The 21,686-nt window shown below is 42.0% G+C and overlaps 1 protein-coding gene across 4 annotated transcripts in view; it reads left to right on the plus strand.

Moving 5' to 3' along the window:
• Positions 1 to 20,066, plus strand: part of ZFYVE27 (zinc finger FYVE-type containing 27) — a 96,227-nt gene extending 76,161 nt beyond the window's left edge. For 2 of the 4 annotated variants that reach the window (XM_077258312.1, XM_077258311.1), the window contains exons 11-13: positions 13,905 to 13,951; positions 17,108 to 17,189; positions 18,415 to 19,427. In XM_077258312.1, coding sequence (XP_077114427.1) covers positions 13,905 to 13,951; positions 17,108 to 17,189; positions 18,415 to 18,479 — 194 coding nt within the window. In that variant the 3' untranslated portion in view covers positions 18,480 to 19,427. Of the gene's footprint in view, positions 1 to 13,904; positions 13,952 to 17,107; positions 17,190 to 18,414 lie in introns of all 4 variants that reach the window. The other 2 variants (XM_077258314.1, XM_077258313.1) reach the window with 2 other exon arrangements.
• Positions 20,067 to 21,686: the final 1,620 nt, after the last annotated feature.

A 21,686-nucleotide genomic window follows, 5' to 3' on the forward strand; every position in this document is an offset into this window, starting at 1 on the left:
TTCCATTCCACGCTGTCAAACGCCTTAGCGGCATCAAGGGACAGAACTGCCCTCCTCCCCACATTGTCTGCCCCCACTTGCATATTGAGATATAGTCTTCTAACATTTAGGGCCGTTGACTTATGAGGCATGAATCCCGTCTGATCCGAGTGTATTAGAGATTCCACGACTTTTGAAAGACGAATGGCCAACACCTTTGCTAATAGCTTAATATCTACTGTCAGAAGGGAAATTGGTCTATACGAGGCCGGGAGGGTAGGATCCCTATCTTTTTTTGGTAAGACAGTAATAATAGCTTCCCGCATAGAAGGCGGAAGGACCCCAAGCCCGAGGCTATCATTAAGTGTAGTCAATAATATTGGGAGTAGAACCGACTTATATTTTTTATAGACCTCCACTGGTATGCCATCCACCCCCGGTGATTTGTTATTAGAAATAGTGTTCAGAGCCTCTTCAAGCTCATCTAAACCCAAAGGTTCATCTAACAAAGCTCTATCCGCATCAGAAAGTTGCGGGAGCCTGGCGGCTTCTAAAAAGTCCGCAAGCTCTTCCGTGGAAGCCCCAAAATGAGAGGAATACAAGTTAGTGTAAAAGGCCCTCAAAATCCTTAGAATTCCCGGTGAATCCGTAATAAGTGTCCCATCCCCACCACTGAGCCCAGGTATGAACGAGGACCCTTTTTGTGCTGACGTTATAACCGAGAGTAGGTGCCCCACACTCTCTGCACTTTCAAAGAATTGGGTTGATTGGAACATACGTTTCTGCGCGGCCGCCTCTAGAGTCATTTTGGTCACTCGTGACTGAGCATCCCTAAGTCTCCTCTGTGTGTTAGGGGTGACCTGCATTGAGAAAGCCCCCTCTGCAGCCTCCAACTCCTGAAGTACAAGTTTAGATTTTTGTCTTGAACTAGACTTAATCTTTGAAATCTCGCGAATAAACATACCACGCAAGTATGCCTTCAGAGTCTCCCACACCACCAGACTAGAGGCTGAGTTCTCATTAAACTGAAGGAATTCCTGTAATTCCGAGGTGAACATATCTGTCTTATCCACTAGCTGCAACCAAAATGGATTTAAGCGCCACAAAGGCCTACCCCGTGACACCACGTCATCCCCCTTGATCACAATGGACAGGGGTGAATGGTCCGACACTGTCCTTGGCAAATATTCAACATTTTTAATTTTCCCCAGCATGAGACCATCCCCCAAGGCCAGATCGATACGAGATAGAGAAGTAAAAGTAGGAGAAAAACATGAATACTGATACACCTCGGGATTCCTGCATCTCCACAGATCAGTTAAAGCTAGTTCTCGCAGGAGCGCCCCAAATGGTGTGCAATTACCTTCCGGTTTTATAGGTGCGTGATTACCTCTATCCCAATGGGCCTGGCGCTGTATTTCTAGCAGGGCTATAAGGTGACAAACTCTGAATTTCAGATAAACAGACTGAATAGAATTATGCGATCCAAATGTGCTTTTGTCATAAAACGAATACCCCAAGAGGCTGCTGCGCTGAACCTTGCCCTGGGGCTGCAGAGTGATCTTTGATGACCCTCAGACTGCTATGTAGAACATGGTGGTGACAGAATTTTACTGCGTTTTATTAATGACCCAGGGAATTGTGACTTCTGCAGCAGTAGTAGCATGTATTATAAATGTCTGCCGAGATGAAGGAAGAAAAGGCTTTGAAGCCTCCAGATAAAAATGTGCATATTACAAGCCCTATAACTCCAGCTGAATGCTTTATGTCTGTGGACAAGGGAGATTACAGTTCTTTAATAACCTTGTGAATACAATGGAAAAAAGCCAAAGTTAGAACAGGATATAAAACTAAAGTTTTTACTTTTTGAGTATATATGTATACGATCCACAATGCCTTTCTGTGGGGTCCTCAATATGGGGGCATTCAGGGTGTCAATGTCTAACAGTAAAACTTGCCTTATTGCCCATGGCAGCGGCGATGAAAAACATGATTGATTAGCTATTTGTGATACCTAATCTCAGCTTTCTCCATCCCGAGCGTCGGTGGGACCATTTGCTTGTTGTCGGGGATTGTACCAGGAATGATACCATGGCATTCCTAATAACTGTCCCATTATTTCACGGATTGTTCCTCCAATTGGATCAAGGGATTTGTGACGATTAGCTGAGGGTTAATATGTTCTAAAGCATACCTGTATAGTCAAAACCTGTGAAAAAAAACATGCACTTGTTGCCATCATCCCCCAAAACATTTAAACTGATTTTGGTGATCATAATACCAGTCTGAAAAGTCCAGGAACTGTCCCAATTCCCATGCGCTCTAACTTACCGTCCACCTGCCTCTCTGTTATGCCTATATACAGTTTGAGAGACAAGGAAGTGGGAGAAGACAAACGCCTGCCCCCATTGCCTGACGAGAGACAAAAACCTGTGTCCACTGCCTGACGAGAGGCAAACGCCTTCCCCCACTGCCTGACAAGAGGCAAACACCTGCCCCCACTGCCTGACAAGAGGCAAACACCTGCCCCCACTGCCTGACCAGAGACAAACACCTGCCCCCACTGCCTGACGAGAGGCAAACGCCTTCCCCCACTGCCTGACGAGAGGCAAACACCTGCCCCAACTGCCTGACAAGAGACAAACACCTGCCCCCACTGCCTGACGAGAGGCAAACGCCTTCCCCCACTGCCTGACGAGAGGCAAACACCTGCCCCAACTGCCTGACGAGAGACAAACACCTGCCCCCACTGCCTGACGAGAGACAAAACTGCCCCCACTGCCTGACGAGAGACAAACACCTGCCCTCACTGCCCGACTAGAGACAAACACCTGCCCCAACTGCCTGAGGAGAGACAAACACCTGCCCCCACTGTCTGATGAGAGGCAAACACCTTCCCCCACTGCCTGACCAGAGACAAACACCTGCCCTCACTGCCTGACAAGAGACAAACACCTTCCCCCACTGCCTGACCAGAGACAAAAACCTGCCCCCACTGCCTGACAAGAGACAAACACCTGCCTCCACTGCCTGACAAGAGACAAAAACCTGCCCCCACTGCCTGAGGAGAAACAAACACCTGCCCCAACTGCCTGACGAGAGACAAACACCTGCCCCAACTGCCTGACGAGAGACAAACACCTGCCCCCACTGCCTGACAAGAGACAAACACCTGCCCCCACTGCCTGAGGAGAAACAAACACCTGCCCCAACTGCCTGACGAGAGACAAACACCTGCCCCAACTGCCTGACGAGAGACAAACACCTGCCCCCACTGCCTGACGAGAGACAAACACCTGCCCTCACTGCCTGACAAGAGACAAACACCTGCCCCCACTGCCTGACAAGAGACAAAAACCTGCCCCCACTGTCTGACAAGAGACAAACACCTGCCTCCACTGCCTGACAAGAGACAAAAACCTGCCCCCACTGCCTGAGGAGAAACAAACACCTGCCCCCACTGCCTGAGGAGAGACAAACACCTGCCCCAACTTCCTGACGAGAGACAAACACCTGCCCCCACTGCCTGACAAGAGACAAAACTGCCCCCACTGCCTGACAAGAGACAAAACTGCCCCCACTGCCTGACGAGAGACAAACACCTGCCCTCACTGCCCGACTAGAGACAAAAACCTGCCCCTCTGCCCGACTAGAGACAAACACCTGCCCCCACTGCCTGACGAGAGACAAACACCTGCCCTCACTGCCCGACTAGAGACAAACACCTGCCCCCACTGCCTGAGGAGAGACAAACACCTGCCCCCACTGTCTGACTAGAGATAAACACCTGCCCCCACTGCCAGACTAAAGTCAAAAACCTGCCCCCACTTACCGTAAAAAAAATACCTGCCCCCCACTTCGTGTAGATGGACAGAAACCTGTCAAATTCTTATGGAAACAGGACTGCCCCCCACTTCCTGGGTAAGCAAAAGACCACCCCCCACTTCCTGTGTAAACAAAAAACCGCCCCCACTTCCTGTTGAATCAAAACACCGCCCCCACTTCCTGTAGAAACAAAATACTGCTCCCCACTTCCTGTAGAAACAAAATACTGCTCCCCACTTCCTGTAAAAACAAAAGACTGCCCCCCACTTCCTGTAGAAACAAAAGACCGCCCCCACTTCCTGTAGAAACAAAAGACCGCCCCCCACTTCTTGTAGAAACAAAAGACCGCCCCCCACTTCCTGCAGAAACAAAAGACCGTCACCTAGTTATGCCACACCTGTGGGGTGGACAGATTATCACAGCTGGGACTGGTACAATAATAAAAAGCGTAATTTCTGAGCTACTTTTGAATTGCACAAAAAAAAATAGTATGACTACAGAATCAGACTACACAGGGATTGTTTGTAGTCTGTTACCATGGAGACACACAGGCGTGCATAGGACCTACATACATAAGATAAGAGATTTGTTTTTACTTAATACTATTTGTGAAGTTTTCTGACTGTTCCATACATTGGAACAAGTTTCTGTGCTTTGGAGGCATAGTAACACCTCTCACTCCTTCCGTCTACCAGCAGATGATCAGCGGCATGAAGCGCTGTCTGGATGGATTGCTCTTCTGTATTTATCAGGTGTAATTACTTTATAATGAATGGTTTGTGTAAATATGATGGATTCTAAAGGTGAAAATGAGCTGCACCTGGTGAAATCCTGCAGCTGAGGAAACAGGTGACCTCTGCAAATTGGCTTCATTTTCGGCTCCAGAAAGCAAATAATGTCTATTACACATTGAAGCCGTGCTGACATCTGAAAAACAGGTCACCCCAGCTGGAGGGGTGATAAAGATACACTGAATATTTTTGGTTGTCACCCAAAACCTTCAGGGGTTTTCCACTACAGGAAAACCTCCTCTTTAATAGTTAAGTTCCCCACATAAAGAAAAATCTACATACATCTGCTCTGATTACTGAAAAGCTGCAGCCAATCACTGTCCACTGATTGACTGCAGCAGTCACATGACATAACAGTCACAGTGTTGACATCGCAGGAATGGCACAAGTCTGGGGGGGTAGGTATATGTTTTTTTTATTTCAGGTGGAGGATTTAAGCAATTAAGAAAGGGAGTTGATATGGATACCTTTTGTGGTCATTTTTACCAAATGCATGTTTTTTTCTTTGCTAGGAATCTTTTTTTTTTCCAATAAGATCACATTAGTAATTCTATATCCTTTGTCTTCTACAGCCTCTATGTATCCCTGTACATAGCAGACTGCAGAAGGTGTTAACAGTGAATCAGTTAGTGCAAATATTCTAACCCCCTTACCTCTCCAGTCCAAAAACCATCTTCCTAGGTCCACATCAAAGTCCAACTTTTATCTCATTCTAAAGTTTTCTATGTACTGTGATACACAAAGGCTGTGGAAGCCAGAATGTTACAAATTTTAATGAAACCCTATAGCAAAATTGCAGTTCTTTATAACATATGCAATACTTTGTCCACGACTCATCAGCAATTTTTTTGTCATTTTTCCGTCTTTCTGTTTTTCCTGATGGACTTTGAACCAAATGTATCAAAATGGTGCACAAAATTGGATGAATTTGGGGCAAAATTAAAAGGGTTGGTTTTTTTGTACCCTTTTAAAGTAAAAAGCTTCACAATTCTTTAATTAGTACTTTTTAACATTTTACTCTTCAACTGCTTAAAAAACTTGAGATTTTGTGCCCTACTTAGTTACTAAAGTACAATTGAGGAAAAATTGTCACGTTTGAAAAAGTTGCAAATAACGAATTAGCCGATGAGATCTATGTGATGAAAACCATGCCCACATTGTCGACCAAAACATAAAAATGATGATGAAAATAAAAATGGTTAAAAATTGGTAAAATAAAGCCATAATTTGTTGCAAAAGTTAAACTGACTAAAATCCAAATTTGAAGTTTGCAAAAAAGATGCAAAAACGATGAATTGGGTTATTTTTCAGATACTATCACTGAGAACACTTTGGTTTAATATCTCTGGGACTCGCATCTTTTTCGAGGATGGAGATCCCCATCTATTAGTAGCCGTGAATGTAGAAGTCTCCATTCACTTCTGCAAAAATTCAGAGGTGGGACCCGCATTTCTCCGACATTCCAAGTTGATAGAACAACTCCGCTAAACTTTGGGTGGATGTTTCAAATTGCAAAACGACTTTCAGGGGACCTCTGTCTTCCCAATTGTTGGTTGTTCCAAATTTACCTAGCACCCTCTCGATAATGTCCTCAATCTATACATTACCAGATGCTCTTATTCTGATATTTTTGGCTATCTCCCTGCAATCCTATAAGTTGTACAGCGCCGGTGAAGCTTCTACTTACGGCACCTGTGAGATACGACGACCGAGAACTTCCAAATGAAAAAAAAAAGTTTGTAACTTTTTGCTTCCAAGGCAAATACAAATAGCCATAAAGCGAACACCTGCAGGTCTCAATCTAGAGATTTCATTTGCTATTTTGGCCTGATGCACACAGTGTGCGGCAGACAGTAAATCAACATAATACCGTAAAAGATGAAAATTTATAGAAGTAACCATTTTTACAATGCAACGATTACCAGCGGGGGAGGAGAGGAGGGAGATGTTAGGTATGGGTGATGTCTTGGAGGCTGGAGCTGTCGGCTCCTCTCCCTGCTCATACAAGAGCGGAGGTGTAATGGAAAAAAGATGTTCTTGGGAGTATTTTTCATCCAAAGCTGGACTGCGGTTCTGCTGAAATATGGAATGAATGTTTGGATCGAGATAATAAGTGGGCAGGATTTATTTCTCGCTTCCAAAACGTAAGTCTGTAGCAAAATTTCCGAATGGCACCAGATAAAGAACTTTAACCGGTAAATGGAAGCTTCGGAGTTGTTCCTTAGTTTGGGATACTTGTCTCACGCCCTGTTACGGTGGCCGTTTTTGCTGCTCCAGAAACTGATATTATCACTGTCCAAAATCTGTTACATTGGTAAAAAGTCGCTTATGAGCTACATTGTCATGTTGTGGAAATGCTGTGGAGCTTCCATCCCATTTGCAACAAAACATGGCACATGCACACAGCACGTTTCTGGAGATGACCCGACCCACAGCGGAAACGCCGCAGCAATTATCATTTTTTTAACTGAGCTTTTCTTTTGTTCTTCGGGGGTCTTCAAAACAGAACGCTGTGCAAAAATATTATGACTATGGCTAGTGGTGAGCGACTCTCCCGAAGCTTATTTCCGGCAGATTCGGCCTCAATTTTGGTCCAAATTGAAAGTGTCCCGATTGCCGCGAAAAGACAATTTATTATGCTCCAATGTCTCAGCATAACAAAAGCAAAGAGGGGGGTGTAAAAAAAAAAAATTATGCACGCCTATCGAAATCCTGCCTCCAAAGCTTCTTGGTCCACCATGTTTCTTCTGAGGCCAGTGGTGGGCATCACACGGTCTCGTGGGGAAGGTGGATGCACCTAATTGACAAGTGTCTCGTGAGGGGGATGCACGCCATCGACATTCATCCCTATCCGGGACAGAAGAACTGAAGATCAACATAGTGAACCCAGGCAGGCGGCATAAGGACATGAGGGTCTAAGATAGGTTAGTATAATGTATTTTGTCAAAAGAAGCCAGCAAAATGGCAGCAAGGTGGTCACCACTTTTCTAGATTTGTGAGTATTTGCCAGAACCATAAATTTTGCGGAAAATTTAATTTGGTTAGTTGCGGATCAATTCGCATATCTCTAATTTAGGTCATTAACTCATTACAGGGTAATAGCTATATGGAGTATATGGGAAGCAGCAACTCGGATACACTGGAGCCTGCAGGGGCCATAAAGATTCCCTGCTGACACCAGTATTATAAATGGCACTTGTAAAAGGATTGGAGGAAATGTAACCAATTTTATATTGTGCCCATTGTGCAATAAATGTAAAATGCTGAGGACCATACTTGCCGCCAGTCATATTCTGCCGCCCTGTGTAGGTGAATCCATAATCTCTGCAAGTTAGAAGGTCCATGCGGAAAGTGGCCATCTACATGGTCCGGGCGACATTGCCTGATATCTTATAACATTCCTAATGATGAATATTTAGCATCTACTTATAATATGTGCAGAACTACACCTGAAATAACAGCGCAGGAATGTGTCTGCTTAACCCAAAGTGCGTACGGACCTGTCATTGGTTTCCATCAAGCTCGGCACCATGCGTGTGTATGTAATGTGAGCGCTCTGCTGGTGCGTGTTACGTTCTCATCCCCTGGTATATAACATCACCAGCATTGGTGCAATGGCCTCCATTGTAAATGACTGCTGTTCTACAGAGGGGCCTGTGCAACATCTCCGGGTCTTGGGTTGTCAGCGTCCACATAATGCATACGCTTGTCAAGCTGTCCGTAGCCATGAGGAGTTCCAGGATAGATTCCACGAATGACACAGACTTCATTACACTTAACACTTGCTCTTCTCTATTCCCGAGCTAGTGACGGGGCTGGAGCTGCGGAGTTGCTGCCTTTCAGCTGTCATAGCTGGATTGTGAATTAATGGGAGTTTTGTGCAAGGATAATGGTTTGGGGTCTCCTATGATGTAGGTTCCCGGCGCTACCTGCCCAATTATCAGAATAATGTTTCATTGTGAGAGAAGTTCTACCTAAAAGCAGAAGTTACATCGTATCGACTGTAGAACAGAGCCGTCCGGATCGAAGAACTGTATCCTCCCCATGGTCCGATGAGAAGAAAGCTGATTAAATATTATGAAACGTTGCATGACCCTCCCATGCACTTGGTGCCACAATTCCTCACCATTTTGAAGATATCTGCTTGTGGTCGGTGAAAAATAGCAAAAATGCTTCAAACCTGAACTCCTCTCGCTATTGAGGGTGTCTCGCAGTATAAGGCTTTGTTCATTTTTCGTTTGGTTGATACATCGGAGGTAGACATGTACTCGGACGTGACCTGTGCCACCCGCGAGTGACAAAAGTGTCCTTTGGCCCGCACTGTCTGTGGATTCCAGGCTGAGGCTCTGTAACCGAACCTGCAGGTTTCACATTAGTAGGTCCTGGTTTCATTGTCTAAGGCTGCGTTCACATACAGTGTTTTTTTTCAGCACTCTTTTCATTCAGCTTTTTGCAGCGACCTAATAAATAAATCATCTTTATTTTTATATAGCGCTAACATATTCCGCAGCGCTTTACAGTTTGCACACATTATCATCGCTGTCCCCATTGGGGCTCACAATCTAAATCCCCTATCAGTATGTCTTTGGAATGTGGGAGGAAACCGGAGAACCCGGAGGAAACCGACGCAAACACGGGGAGAACATACAAACTCCTTGCAGATGTTGTCCTTGGTGGGATTTGAACCCAGGATTCCAGCACTGCAAGAATGCTGTGCTAACCACTGAGCCACCGTGCCGACCTATTCGAAGTAGCAATCCAAAAGTCACTATCGACTCTTTTAGGGTTTGTGCACACGTTGCGGATTTGGCTGGGGATCCGCAGCAGTTTTCCATGCGGTGTACAGTACCATGTAAACCTATGGAAATTCAAAAATGCTGTGCACATGCTGCGTAAAAAAAAGTGTGGATTCGCAGCATTTTATTTTCCGCAGCATGTCAATTCTTTGTGCGGATCTGCAGTGTTTTTACACCCATTGACTTGCATTGAGTCAGGCACATCTGCAGCAAAACCGCAGATGTAAAAAAGATCTGCGGTTTAGCTGCAGATGAAACGCTGCAGATTGGAAGGAGGGAGTGTGTGGGCGGAGTGTGGGCGGTGACTGTGTGCGTGTATGTGTGTGCTGGCGGGGTCTGCGGGCTGTCCATGGGTCTGTGCGGGGCTGTCCGGGTGTCTGCGGGGCGGTCCGGGGGGGGTCTGTGGGCTGTCCGGGGGTCTGCCGGGGCTATGTCAGTGTGTGTATGTGTAAGCATCGTCCGATGGGACTACAAGTCCCATCCAGCTATGCCTGCTACAGTGACAGTGATTGACACATTAGCCAATGATGGGACAGTAGTAGTCCCATCATCCAGCTAATGTGTTGAATGCAAAAAAAAAAAACACATACAGTACATATATATTAAATACTCACCATCTACACCTAATCCCTGAAGACCTTGCTCACCTGAAAAAATTTTAAAATAATAAACCAACAATATACTCCCTGTGTTCGACGTAATCCAATTAATATGAGTGTCCCACGACTATCTCCTGTGGAGAGCAGCCACATCATCTGATGCAACCGCTCTCCAGGGGCTCCGGGATACAATGACGGAAGGTATCCTTCCTCACTGTATCCCTCCGCCGCTGTGAGTACAGTAAAGTCCATACTCTCACTTGCGGCACTGCTGCGTGGGAAAATTCCCACCCAGCATTGCCATAAAGCGAGACAATGAACTAAAGTAACCTCTTCAGTAATGCACTGCAGGAGCCATTGTCTCCTGTCAGTGTGTCACTGGAGGCCCTATAGAGCAGTGATATCTCCTGATGTCACTGTTCTATAGGGGAGATCGTCGTGGGACACTCGTTATTAATTGGACTGCGTCGGACAGGGAGTATACAGTTGGTTTATTATTTATTTTTTGCAGGCGATCAAGGGCGTCGCAGGTATTAGGCATGGTTGTAAGTATAGTGAAATTAAGAATAATAAAATACTTTTTTCTGGCTTTTTTTTTTTTTTAACTCTTTCACTACTATAGGATTAGTAATGGATAAGTATCTTATTGACGCCTTGCCATTACTAACCGGGCTTAATGTCACCTTACAATACAAAGATAACATTAACCCCTTATTACCCCATATGCCACAGCTACAGGGCAGTGGGAAGAGAGAGGCTAAGTGACGTAATTGGCGCATCTTACAGATGCTCCATTTCTGGGGCAGCTGTGGGCTGGTATTTGTAGCCAGATGGGGGGGCAATATCCATGGCCCCTCTCTAGGCTATGAATATCAGCCCGCAGCTGTCTGCATAGCCTTTCTGGCTATAAAATATAGGGGGACCTCACGTCACTTTTTTTTGGGTCCCCCTAGTTTAATAGCCAGTAAAGGCTATGCAGACAGCTGCGGGCTGATATTCATAGCCTGGGAAGGGGCTATGGGTATTACCCCCTTTCCATTCTACAAATATTGGCCCCCGGCCGTCGGCTTTCCCCCTCTGACAAGGAAAATTGCACGGGAGCCCACGCCATTTTTTTCCCCTTTTTTTAATCAAAATTAAACCTATTGTTCGGTAATAAACATCGGCCTTGCTATGATATATCTATGGATATAACTATATAACCGTGGATATATCTATCTATAGAGATATCTATCTATCTATCTATCTATCTATCTATCTATCTATCTATCTATCTATCTATCTATCTCATTCCTTCTATCTATCTATAGATAGATGGATAGATAGAAGGAATGAGATAGATAGGAATGAGATAGATCTATAGATAAATAGATCTATACATAGATCGATAGATATTATCTATAGATCTATCTATCTATCTATCTATCTATCTATCTATCTATCTATCTATCTATCTATCTATCTATCTATCTATCTATGTGTGTAATAGATTGTGGGTTGGACAAATGTAAAAATGTAAAAGAGGAGGTTGTACAAGAAATGACATCTTTTTTTTTTTGTTCAATAATAGATCTTTATTAAAACGTGCAGATTTTTACCTGCGTTTTCTGCCAAGAGATGCGGATTCAGTGTGGAAAAATCCACAGGCAAATCCGCAACGTGTGCACATACCTTAACGAGCCTTGCAACATGACTTGTATAAAAGCCAAACCAGAATCTCAATTTGCAGATATGGTGTTTCGGGGAGTTGTCCCTCATCAGTGCAAAGTATGAGCTCTCATTTTGATGTATGTGAGACTTCTGACTGGGGTCTAGTGGGTAATGTTTTTCTTTATGGAGGGTGACATGCCAGACCTAGTATGCCGTAGTGAGAAGGTTTGCATGCCAGACCTAGCATGTCACCCTCCACAAGGAGAAACCTTACAGCCTCTAATACAACCAGCTCAGATCTCATACTTTTCACACTTGAGGGGTAACCCCCCCCCGAAACACGTATCTGTAAACTGAGATTTCGATTTGGCTTTTTTCCTAAGTCTTGCGGCAAGGCTCGTTAAAGAGTTGATAGTGACTCTTAGGATTGCTACTTCCAGTAGGTGGCGCTATAGAGTTCTGTTGCTCTTCCTCTCTGAAGAGGCAAATTGCATATATAATTTCAAAGAGGAGCATTGCATGGCTTTTAAGCCTCCTCACGCTGGCATGTCACTTTTCACAGCCTTTGAGAAGTATTTTCGATGCTGTTTACATGCGTGATTCGTCTACAGTACGTGTTTAAGAACATTAGTTTTATTCACCAACAAACGCTACGAAAAATGCTGTTGCGTTTTTTACAGCACTTTTTCACTTTCTTGATGCTTTCTTTGGGTGAAAACATACTGCAAAAACTCTGAAAGAAGTGACGTGTTGCAGTTTTACATAAACTCAGCAGTGTTCCAGTTCAGTCATGGAAAACCAGAACAAGTATGTCTGAGATTTCTGAAATGTTATAGCTTTGCTGGTACAAAGCAGCTTTTAAATTGCATAAGAAATCAACAAAGAAAAGCTGCAAAAACATAATGTGTGAACATGGCCTTAGGGTGTGCGCCCAGGGTCAGAAATTCGGCTGCAAATCCTGATTCTGCATTTAAAAAAAACGTGCATTTTTGTTGCGTTTTTTTATCTGCAATTTTTTTTTTTCGATTTTCCCCCACTCATTAGTAAGGTTGACATCTGCTGCATAAGCATTACAAGAATTGACGTTATGCAGATTTGAATTTGCTGCAAATCTGCAAGGAAAAAAAAAATCAGCGTGTGCGTGAGACTTCAGGATACTCAGTCACTAGGAAATCTTTCAGGTTTTGTGACAAAACTGGACAACTGTGACATGCTCACAGACCCTTATAGGGTATGTGCACACATCAGAAAAATCCTGAAGAAAACCGGACATTTTCTGCAAGAAATCCGCATGCTTTTTTTCCGCGTTTTTCACGCGTTTTTTTCCCAATGCATTAAATAGTGGGAAAACGCAAAAAAATCTGCAAAATTAATGAACATGCGTTTTTTACCACGATGCGTTTTTTTTTTTCGCGGAAAAAATGCATCATGTGCACAAAAATTGCAGAATGCATTATAATTGATGGAATGCATATGTATGCGTTTTTATCGCGTTTTTATAGGGAAAAAAAACCAAAAAAACGCAGCGTGTGCACACAGCCTAACATGTTTTTTTTGGGGGTGGTTTCAGAAAGCACTTGTTACTCATCCTCCCCTGGTCCAGCACTGAGCCTGCATTGCTGCTAATAGTGTCTAAATTTCCTGCAGCGCTGCAGCCAATCAGTGAGCTCAGCAGCTTGTCCTTTCAACTGAGGCAGGGCCGCTGAGCTCACTGATTGGCTGCAGTGCTGTCAGCATGATGTCAGCGCTGCAGACCATTACAGTCACTGGTGCGAGTGGAGATGAAGTGAAGCTAAATTCTTCCGTGGTTTGCAACAATGTCTCAGTGCAGGTGAAATGCGTCGGCCCGTTCTGATTACTTAACAAGACATTAATACGATTGTAGCAAACTATCAGCTGTGAGAAGTCTCGCTCTTTGGGTCAGAATGGAGAACTTCGCTGAAAGACTTCGATTGGTCGGAACGGTCTCCATGGCATATTTTATTTTTCCCTGCCCCCGACCCCCTGAATTACCGAGCTGGCTGCAGCGTCTAGTGATGAGCGAGCGTGCGCGTTACACCCGTACCCAGTATTGTGGCTGCTCTTGTGAAATGTTCGCATCCCCGCGTGTTTCGCTGTAGTTACACGGCCGCAAAACATTGGGGTATTGTCCGTGTATGTGAGGTACGTACCCGAGCACCCGATGCAAACATCAAGCACGCTCGGCACTATTCATTACCACTTCTGTATCTCTACACTTTCTATCTTTGTTTTCTATTTTGCAGGTACATGTAATGGATGCAACGCAACATTTTCAGTACTGAAAAAGAGGGTATGTCTCATTAATTACCTGAAAATATTAAGGGGATTTATTTTCATTTTTATGTTTTACTATTTACTATTTTTCCCTGCGTACAACGATATATCTACTCCAACACTGCCTGCTATACCTAACAATATAACTACTATGATGCTACGTCCTATGTACAAGAATATAACTACTATAATACTGCCCCTATGTACAAGAATATAACTACTATAATACTGCTCCTATGTACAAGAATATAACTACTATAATACTGCTCCCATGTACAAGAATATAACTGCTATAATACTGCTCCTATGTACAAGAATATAACTACTATAATACTGCCCCTATGTACAAGAATATAACTACTATAATACTGCCCCTATGTACAAGAATATAACTACTATAATACTGCTCCTATGTACAAGAATATAACTACTATAATACTGCCCCTATGTACAAGAATATAACTACTATAATACTGCTCCTATGTACAAGAATATAACTACTATAATACTGCCCCTATGTACAAGAATATAACTACTATAATACTGCCCCCTATGTACAAGAATATAACTACTATAATACTGCCCCTATGTACAAGAATATAACTACTATAATACTGCCTCCTATGTACAAGAATATAACTACTATAATACTGCCCCTATGTACAAGAATATAACTACTATAATACTGCCCCTATGTACAAGAATATAACTACTATAATACTGCTCCTATGTACAAGAATATAACTACTATAATACTGCTCCCATGTACAAGAATATAACTGCTATAATACTGCTCCTATGTACAAGAATATAGCTACTATAATACTGCCCCTATGTACAAGAATATAACTACTATAATACTGCTCCTATGTACAAGAATATAACTACTATAATACTGCTCCCATGTACAAGAATATAACTGCTATAATACTGCTCCTATGTACAAGAATATAACTACTATAATACTGCCCCTATGTACAAGAATATAACTACTATAATACTGCCCCTATGTACAAGAATATAACTACTATAATACTGCTCCTATGTACAAGAATATAACTACTATAATACTGCCCCTATGTACAAGAATATAACTACTATAATACTGCTCCTATGTACAAGAATATAACTACTATAATACTGCCCCTATGTACAAGAATATAACTACTATAATACTGCCCCCTATGTACAAGAATATAACTACTATAATACTGCCCCTATGTACAAGAATATAACTACTATAATACTGCCCCCTATGTACAAGAATATAACTACTATAATACTGCCCCTATGTACAAGAATATAACTACTATAATACTGCTCCTATGTACAAGAATATAACTACTATAATACTGCCCCTATGTACAAGAATATAACTACTATAATACTGCTCCTATGTACAAGAATATAACTACTATAATACTGCCCATATGTACAAGAATATAACTTCTATAATACTGCCCCTATGTACAAGAATATAACTACTATAATACTGCTCCTATGTACAAGAATATAACTACTATAATACTGCCCCTATGTACAAGAATATAACTTCTATAATACTGCCCCTATGTACAAGAATATAACTACTATAATACTGCCCCTATGTACAAGAATGTAACTACTATAATACTGCTCCTATGTACAGGAATATAACTACTATAATACTGCCCCTATGTACAAGAATATAACCACTATAATACTGCTCCTATGTACAAGAATATAACTACTATAATACTGCTCCTATGTACAAGAATATAACTACTATAATACTTTCCCTATATACAAGAATATAACTACTATAATACGACCCCTATGTACAAGAATATAACTACTATAATACTGCTCCTATGTACAGGAATATAACTACTATAATACTGCCCCTATGTACAAGAATATAACTACTATAATACGACCCCTATGTACAAGAATATAACTACTATAATACTGCTCCTATGTACAGGAATATAACTACTATAATACTGCCCCTATGTACAAGAATATAACTACTATAATACTGCCCCTATGTACAAGAATATAACTACTATAATACTGCTCCTATATACAGGAATATAACTACTATAATACTGCTCCCTATGTACAAGAATATAACTACTATAATACTGCCCCTATGTACAAGAATATAACTACTATAATACTGCCCCATATGTACAAGAATATAACTACTATAATACTGCTCTTATGTACAAGAATATAACTACTATAATACTGCTCCTATGTACAAGAATATAACTACTATAATACTGCTCCTATGTACAAGAATATAACTACTATAATACAGCTCCTATGTACAAGAATATAACTACTATAATACTGCCCCTATGTACAAGAATATAACTACTATAATACTGCTCCTATGTACAAGAATATAACTACTATAATACTGCCCCATATGTACAAGAATATAACTACTATAATACAGCTCCTATGTACAAGAATATAACTACTATAATACTGCCCCTATGTACAAGAATATAACTACTATAATACTGCTCCTATGTACAAGAATATAACTACTATAATACTGCCCCATATGTACAAGAATATAACTACTATAATACAGCTCCTATGTACAAGAATATAACTACTATAATACTGCTCCTATGTACAAGAATATAACTACTATAATACTGCTCCTATGTACAAGAATATAACTACTATAATACTGCCCCTATGTACAAGAATATAACTACTATAATACTGCTCCCTATATACAAGAATATAACTACTATAATACTGCCCCTATGTACAGGAATATAACTACTATAATACTGCTCCTATGTACAAGAATATAACTGTGGCCCTGGCCACACCCAGGGTGCATTTTTCACTCTAATTAGCATAGTTGATTAAACTTTAGCTTCTGCAGAACGGAGTCAGTGATTGGAAGAATAAAGTGCCACATATATAAAGGCCATGTTCCCTACAGGGCTATGTGTTTCGCTTATGCTGTCAGTTCTGGATGACAGACTCCCTTTAAATCCGCCTGGGTACTTCAGACCCTCTTTGCCGGGACTTCGACTAAATCCACAAGTTGTGCTTTTACTGTTTGGGGATAACCCTGTTAGTGGCTGGACAACCCCTTTAAGGGGTTATGTTACATTGTGGCTGTAATGTTGATATATAACCAGCATCTGATTTTGCTTTGCAGAGAAACTGCAGTAACTGCGGGAACGGCTTCTGCTCACGATGCTGCTCTTACAAAGTCCCTAAATCATTGATGGGGGCCACAGGTAAGTCCTAAGAGCGTAGAGTCCTGGCTTGTGGGTTGTGTGACCTTCACTCGTGGTGGCAACGCTGCGCCACCAGAAAGGTCCATAGACTCCTGTGGGGGCCACAGTGGGGAAAAGACACTTCCAATGCTGTGGATCTGGGGTCCCATGACCTTGGATTTTGGGGCATCCCTGCCTTCCTGCTATTAAAGGAGGTTTACAGGATTAGAAAAGCAAACTTCTGGAAGTTGGAAGTTTAGCTCGACTCTATGGGCTGCAATACAACACACCACCTGAGGACAGGGGCGGCGCTGTTTTTGTCAGTATGCAGTCATGTTTTTCAAATCATGTAAAATCCCTTTTTGCAAAGTGGTTTTCTTTGTCGATATCATTATACTAAATTAAAAGTTTTCAAATTAAAAAAATATATTTTCTTATCAGATTAGCTTAAAGACAAAAAAAGAGCATTTTTTTTATTTTATGCAAAAGTCAAGATTTTGCTCCGTTTTGAAAAATTTGGCTTAAAATAATGTCAACAAATTCCACAAGAGAAAATAATAAAAGAGGTTAAAAAAAAAGTTGCAGTATGAATCAAGACACAGAAAATGCAAGAAATGTATCAGTCGTTCTCACTGTTGGATAAATCTATTATTTTTTTCAACTTTGTGTATTGTTACTTTTCAATTGGGACAGATTGAAACACAAAGGGCTCATTTCATCTTATTGCGTTGTTTCCTTTTATTTTTTTTTTTCATTCGCTTTTCATTTTTTTTTGCCTTGTGGTATTCATTGAAGATTTTTGGGTTTTTTTTATATTAAAAAGTTTTGCTAAAATGTTGCAAAATTTGCTCAAAAATTTCAGGTGTACGTAAAATATCACTTCAGGGGTTTAGATTGGAGTAAATTTTTGCATATCCCCAAAAAATTAGCGACTTTTCAAAATTTCGGCTGGAAAACAAAAACCACGTCCGCAATGACAAACATGTAAAAACAGATGTAAAAAAAAAAAAAGACTTAAATTTAAAAAACATTAAGAAAAAAAAAAAGTACCAAAAATTTGCTAAAAAAAATATAAATGCAATAATTGGACACAAACTACATTAGAGAGTTGTAGAATCTAAATAAGAATTATACGCAAATAAAAAATGCCAAAAATTTGTAAAAAATGTATTACTTACAGATTTGTCAGCAGAAAGTGTCTTTGTGTCTCTTACTGTTAATAATATATGATGCACTTTAATTTCAGCTCCGGATGCACAAAGAGAAACTGTATTTGTCTGCGCCCTGTGCAACCAGGCGCTCTGTAAATAGGATCGGACTTTTCACTGTGGACGTGGGATTGGAACGTTTGCTACATCTGAAGAAGATCTGACATAGCTATACAGATGGCATCTCGGGGGTGTATCCCCATGGCCTCTTCCCGCCCCCATGGCCTCATCCCGCCCCTGAGGATCTTATGTCCTGGACATGACTACCGGGTATTATCAGAAGCCATTATGACTGCTAAGAAATTAACTATTAGCTACATATAGACCAGGTCTTAGGGACAGCTCCTGTGGCTCCTAAGGGGCCCCGTTCAGATCGGGTCCATGCCCCTGCCCTATGGGCTATGTTAGTCTTTAGTTGACTCCCTTTACATAGGAAAAGAGCGAAGAAGAATCCAAGGATTGAAACATTTGCTACATCTGAAGAAGATCTGACATAGCTATACAGATGGCATCTCAGGGGTGTATCCCCATGGCTTTATCCCGCCCCTGAGGATCGTATACTGTATCTCCTGGACATGACTACTGGGTATAATCAGAAGCCATTATGACTGCTAAGAAATTAACTATTCGCTACATATAGACCAGGTCTTACGGACAGCTCCTGTGGCTCCTAAGGGGCCCCGTTCAGATCAGGTCCATGCCCCTGCCCTATGGACTATGTTAGTCTACAGTTTAATCACGTTACATAGGAAAAGAGCAAAGAAGAATCCAAGGATCATCCAACATCTTGCTCCAACAAGGGACGTACGCTGGGGTCCCTTGACCCAATAGCCCGGATGTGGTCTCCTTGAGAGGGGCCCCTTTAATATTTTTGCCCGGTTTTGTATAGGCTCATACAGCTAAACATAGACCGGTTTATAGGAGCAGTCACGGCGGTGTAGTTCTCAGTTGCACAGGACGGATCCCTCCTGGTCGTCTTGATGGCAGGAATAGTGGCCCCCGCCAGAGGAGAAATGTCTGACGACCATGGTGGTGCTCCGCTTGTGAAGTCAAAAGGGAAAAAATCAATTAACATGGTCTTGTGATACAACACATGTGCAAGTAAGGTCACATTGGTGAAGTCGGGGATGATTTCCAAGGCACTAGAGAGTAATTGAACCCCTTTGGCACCGCATAGAGACTTCTGTTCTGGTCAGTCATCATGGACAACAGCACCCACTGGTTGCCGTCCAGTCGATAGCATGTTGTAGAGCAGGAGAACCTTAGCAGATAGATCTATGGGTTTATGGGAAAAAAATTCAGTATAACTTGTCATTTATTTATCTAAAGCCCCGCCCTTTTTAAGCTCAGGAGTCCAGTGGGCGGTCCTCCTCAGTGTCAATCGCCAATTAAGACCACCTATGCGTAGAATAAACAAATTTTGATCAATAAATTACAATGTATGTTAAATATTTTCCCATAAAACCAGATATCGATCCGCTCGGCTTCTCCTGCTGCTGTCAGACTGAGTAACGTGTTCAAGGTAGTAGAAATCTCCGAGCAGTGTCAAAGGGATCGAACCTTACAAAACTTGTTCCAGCTGAAAAATCACTGGTGTGACTCCCCAGACCGCACCAATGTCGTCCCCTATGACTATATGATGAATTGACTATTACCAGCACCATTAAAAAATAAAACTGCAGTAATCGCTGACAGCGTTTATTATAAAGTCATATCAGTAACCTCTCTGCTCCGCCGTGTATCAAATAACAATTTTGGATTTTTTTTTTTTTATTATTATTTTTATTTTTTTGGATTTATTTTTTTTTTTATTTTGGCATTGTGCCACCCTACCATTATTCCTCCTGAAAATTTATTGAAAACTCACCAATCCCCTTCCCGATTAACTCGTTAATCACCATTTTGTCATGGAGAGCATTGAAGAAAAGTGTTATTTTATACCGTTAGTCTCCTGCCCTGTAGCTGCCTGCAGCCACCGCTAGGGGGAGCACTTTGTAGTGTCTTATGTTCACATATTGTGCAGTTAGCTCCCTCTAGTGGTGGCTCCTAAATGCCTTTTTTTTTTTTTTTTTTTTTTGGTGAATTTTGCATTGAAACCTGCCTCCATTGTTATAGACACTTCTATTGCATCAATTCTTTAAAAAAAAAACTGGGCAAACAGTCTTGATAAATAATAATTAAAAAAAACTACCGTTTAGTGTACACAGCTCCTTTGCTAATTTATGTATCTATAGTGTCACAGTGTCAGACCCTGCAGCTGTGTTTTACTTTTCTCCATTTTTTTCTGTTTACTACTCGTTTTAGGTTTATCGACACATAGGTCTGTGTAGGAGCTGTGAACCCCAAACGGTTGGAGGTTTGTTTTTTTTTAAATTATTATTTTGATCAAGACTTTTTGCAAAGTGTTTTTTTCTTAAAGTATCCGAGCATTAAAGGTTTTGATGTTTAGAATGCAAATGAATAAAATCATAATTTTTTTTTTTTTACACTAGGTCGGTATTGTGTGCAGTTAAAGGGATATTCCCAACCTGCCCAAGGGATATGCTATAAATGACTGATAAATGCAGGGGCTTGCACCCTCCAGGTGGAGAAAAAAAGGAGAGGTGACGGCGCATGCGCAAGGCTCCCTCCATTCTCTACTATGGGAGTTCTATCAGATCGGGGGCCGGATGACTCCCATTGTGCACAAAGGTGCAGGACCCCAGGGGGCGGCTCACATCTGTTAGACATTTGCCCTGTAGAAATGGGAGAATACCCCTTTTACAATCTTATCCACCAGTCTCGTTCTCAGCGGTAATGTGGCCGCTCATTAAAGTAATTCTTACACGGCTGACCCCTAAAATATCTGTTTCTCTTAAGTTTTTATTGTAAAAATGTCCATTTTCGGCACATCTCCCGGGCTACGTTCTGTGGTTTTATGGGATGCACTAACGCTACAATATTTAGGATAGTATGCCTTGACGCCCCTCTATGACTGGTGGTGCGGCTGGGGATGGCGGCATTGTGTCTATATAGGGGTCATTGTAGATAAATTCTGAATATAAAATGTATTATAGACGTTACACTGGACTATAAGAATCACAGTAAATAGTGATGAGCGAACGTGCTTGGATGAGGTGTTATCTCAACATGCTCGGGTGCTAACAGTGCTCGAAAAATATGTCCGTGCGGCTGCATGTGTAACAATCAGACAATCCCTGCATGTGTTGCACCTGTCGAACAGCCGTGAGACATGCAGGCGCGGGGACTTGGACATATTTTTCAGCACGCCGGAGACTCTCTTGTTGTGAATTTGGATTCTGGGCTCCCC

Source organism: Ranitomeya variabilis, chromosome 4, assembly GCF_051348905.1.
Source record: "Ranitomeya variabilis isolate aRanVar5 chromosome 4, aRanVar5.hap1, whole genome shotgun sequence".
NCBI lineage: Eukaryota > Metazoa > Chordata > Amphibia > Anura > Dendrobatidae > Ranitomeya > Ranitomeya variabilis.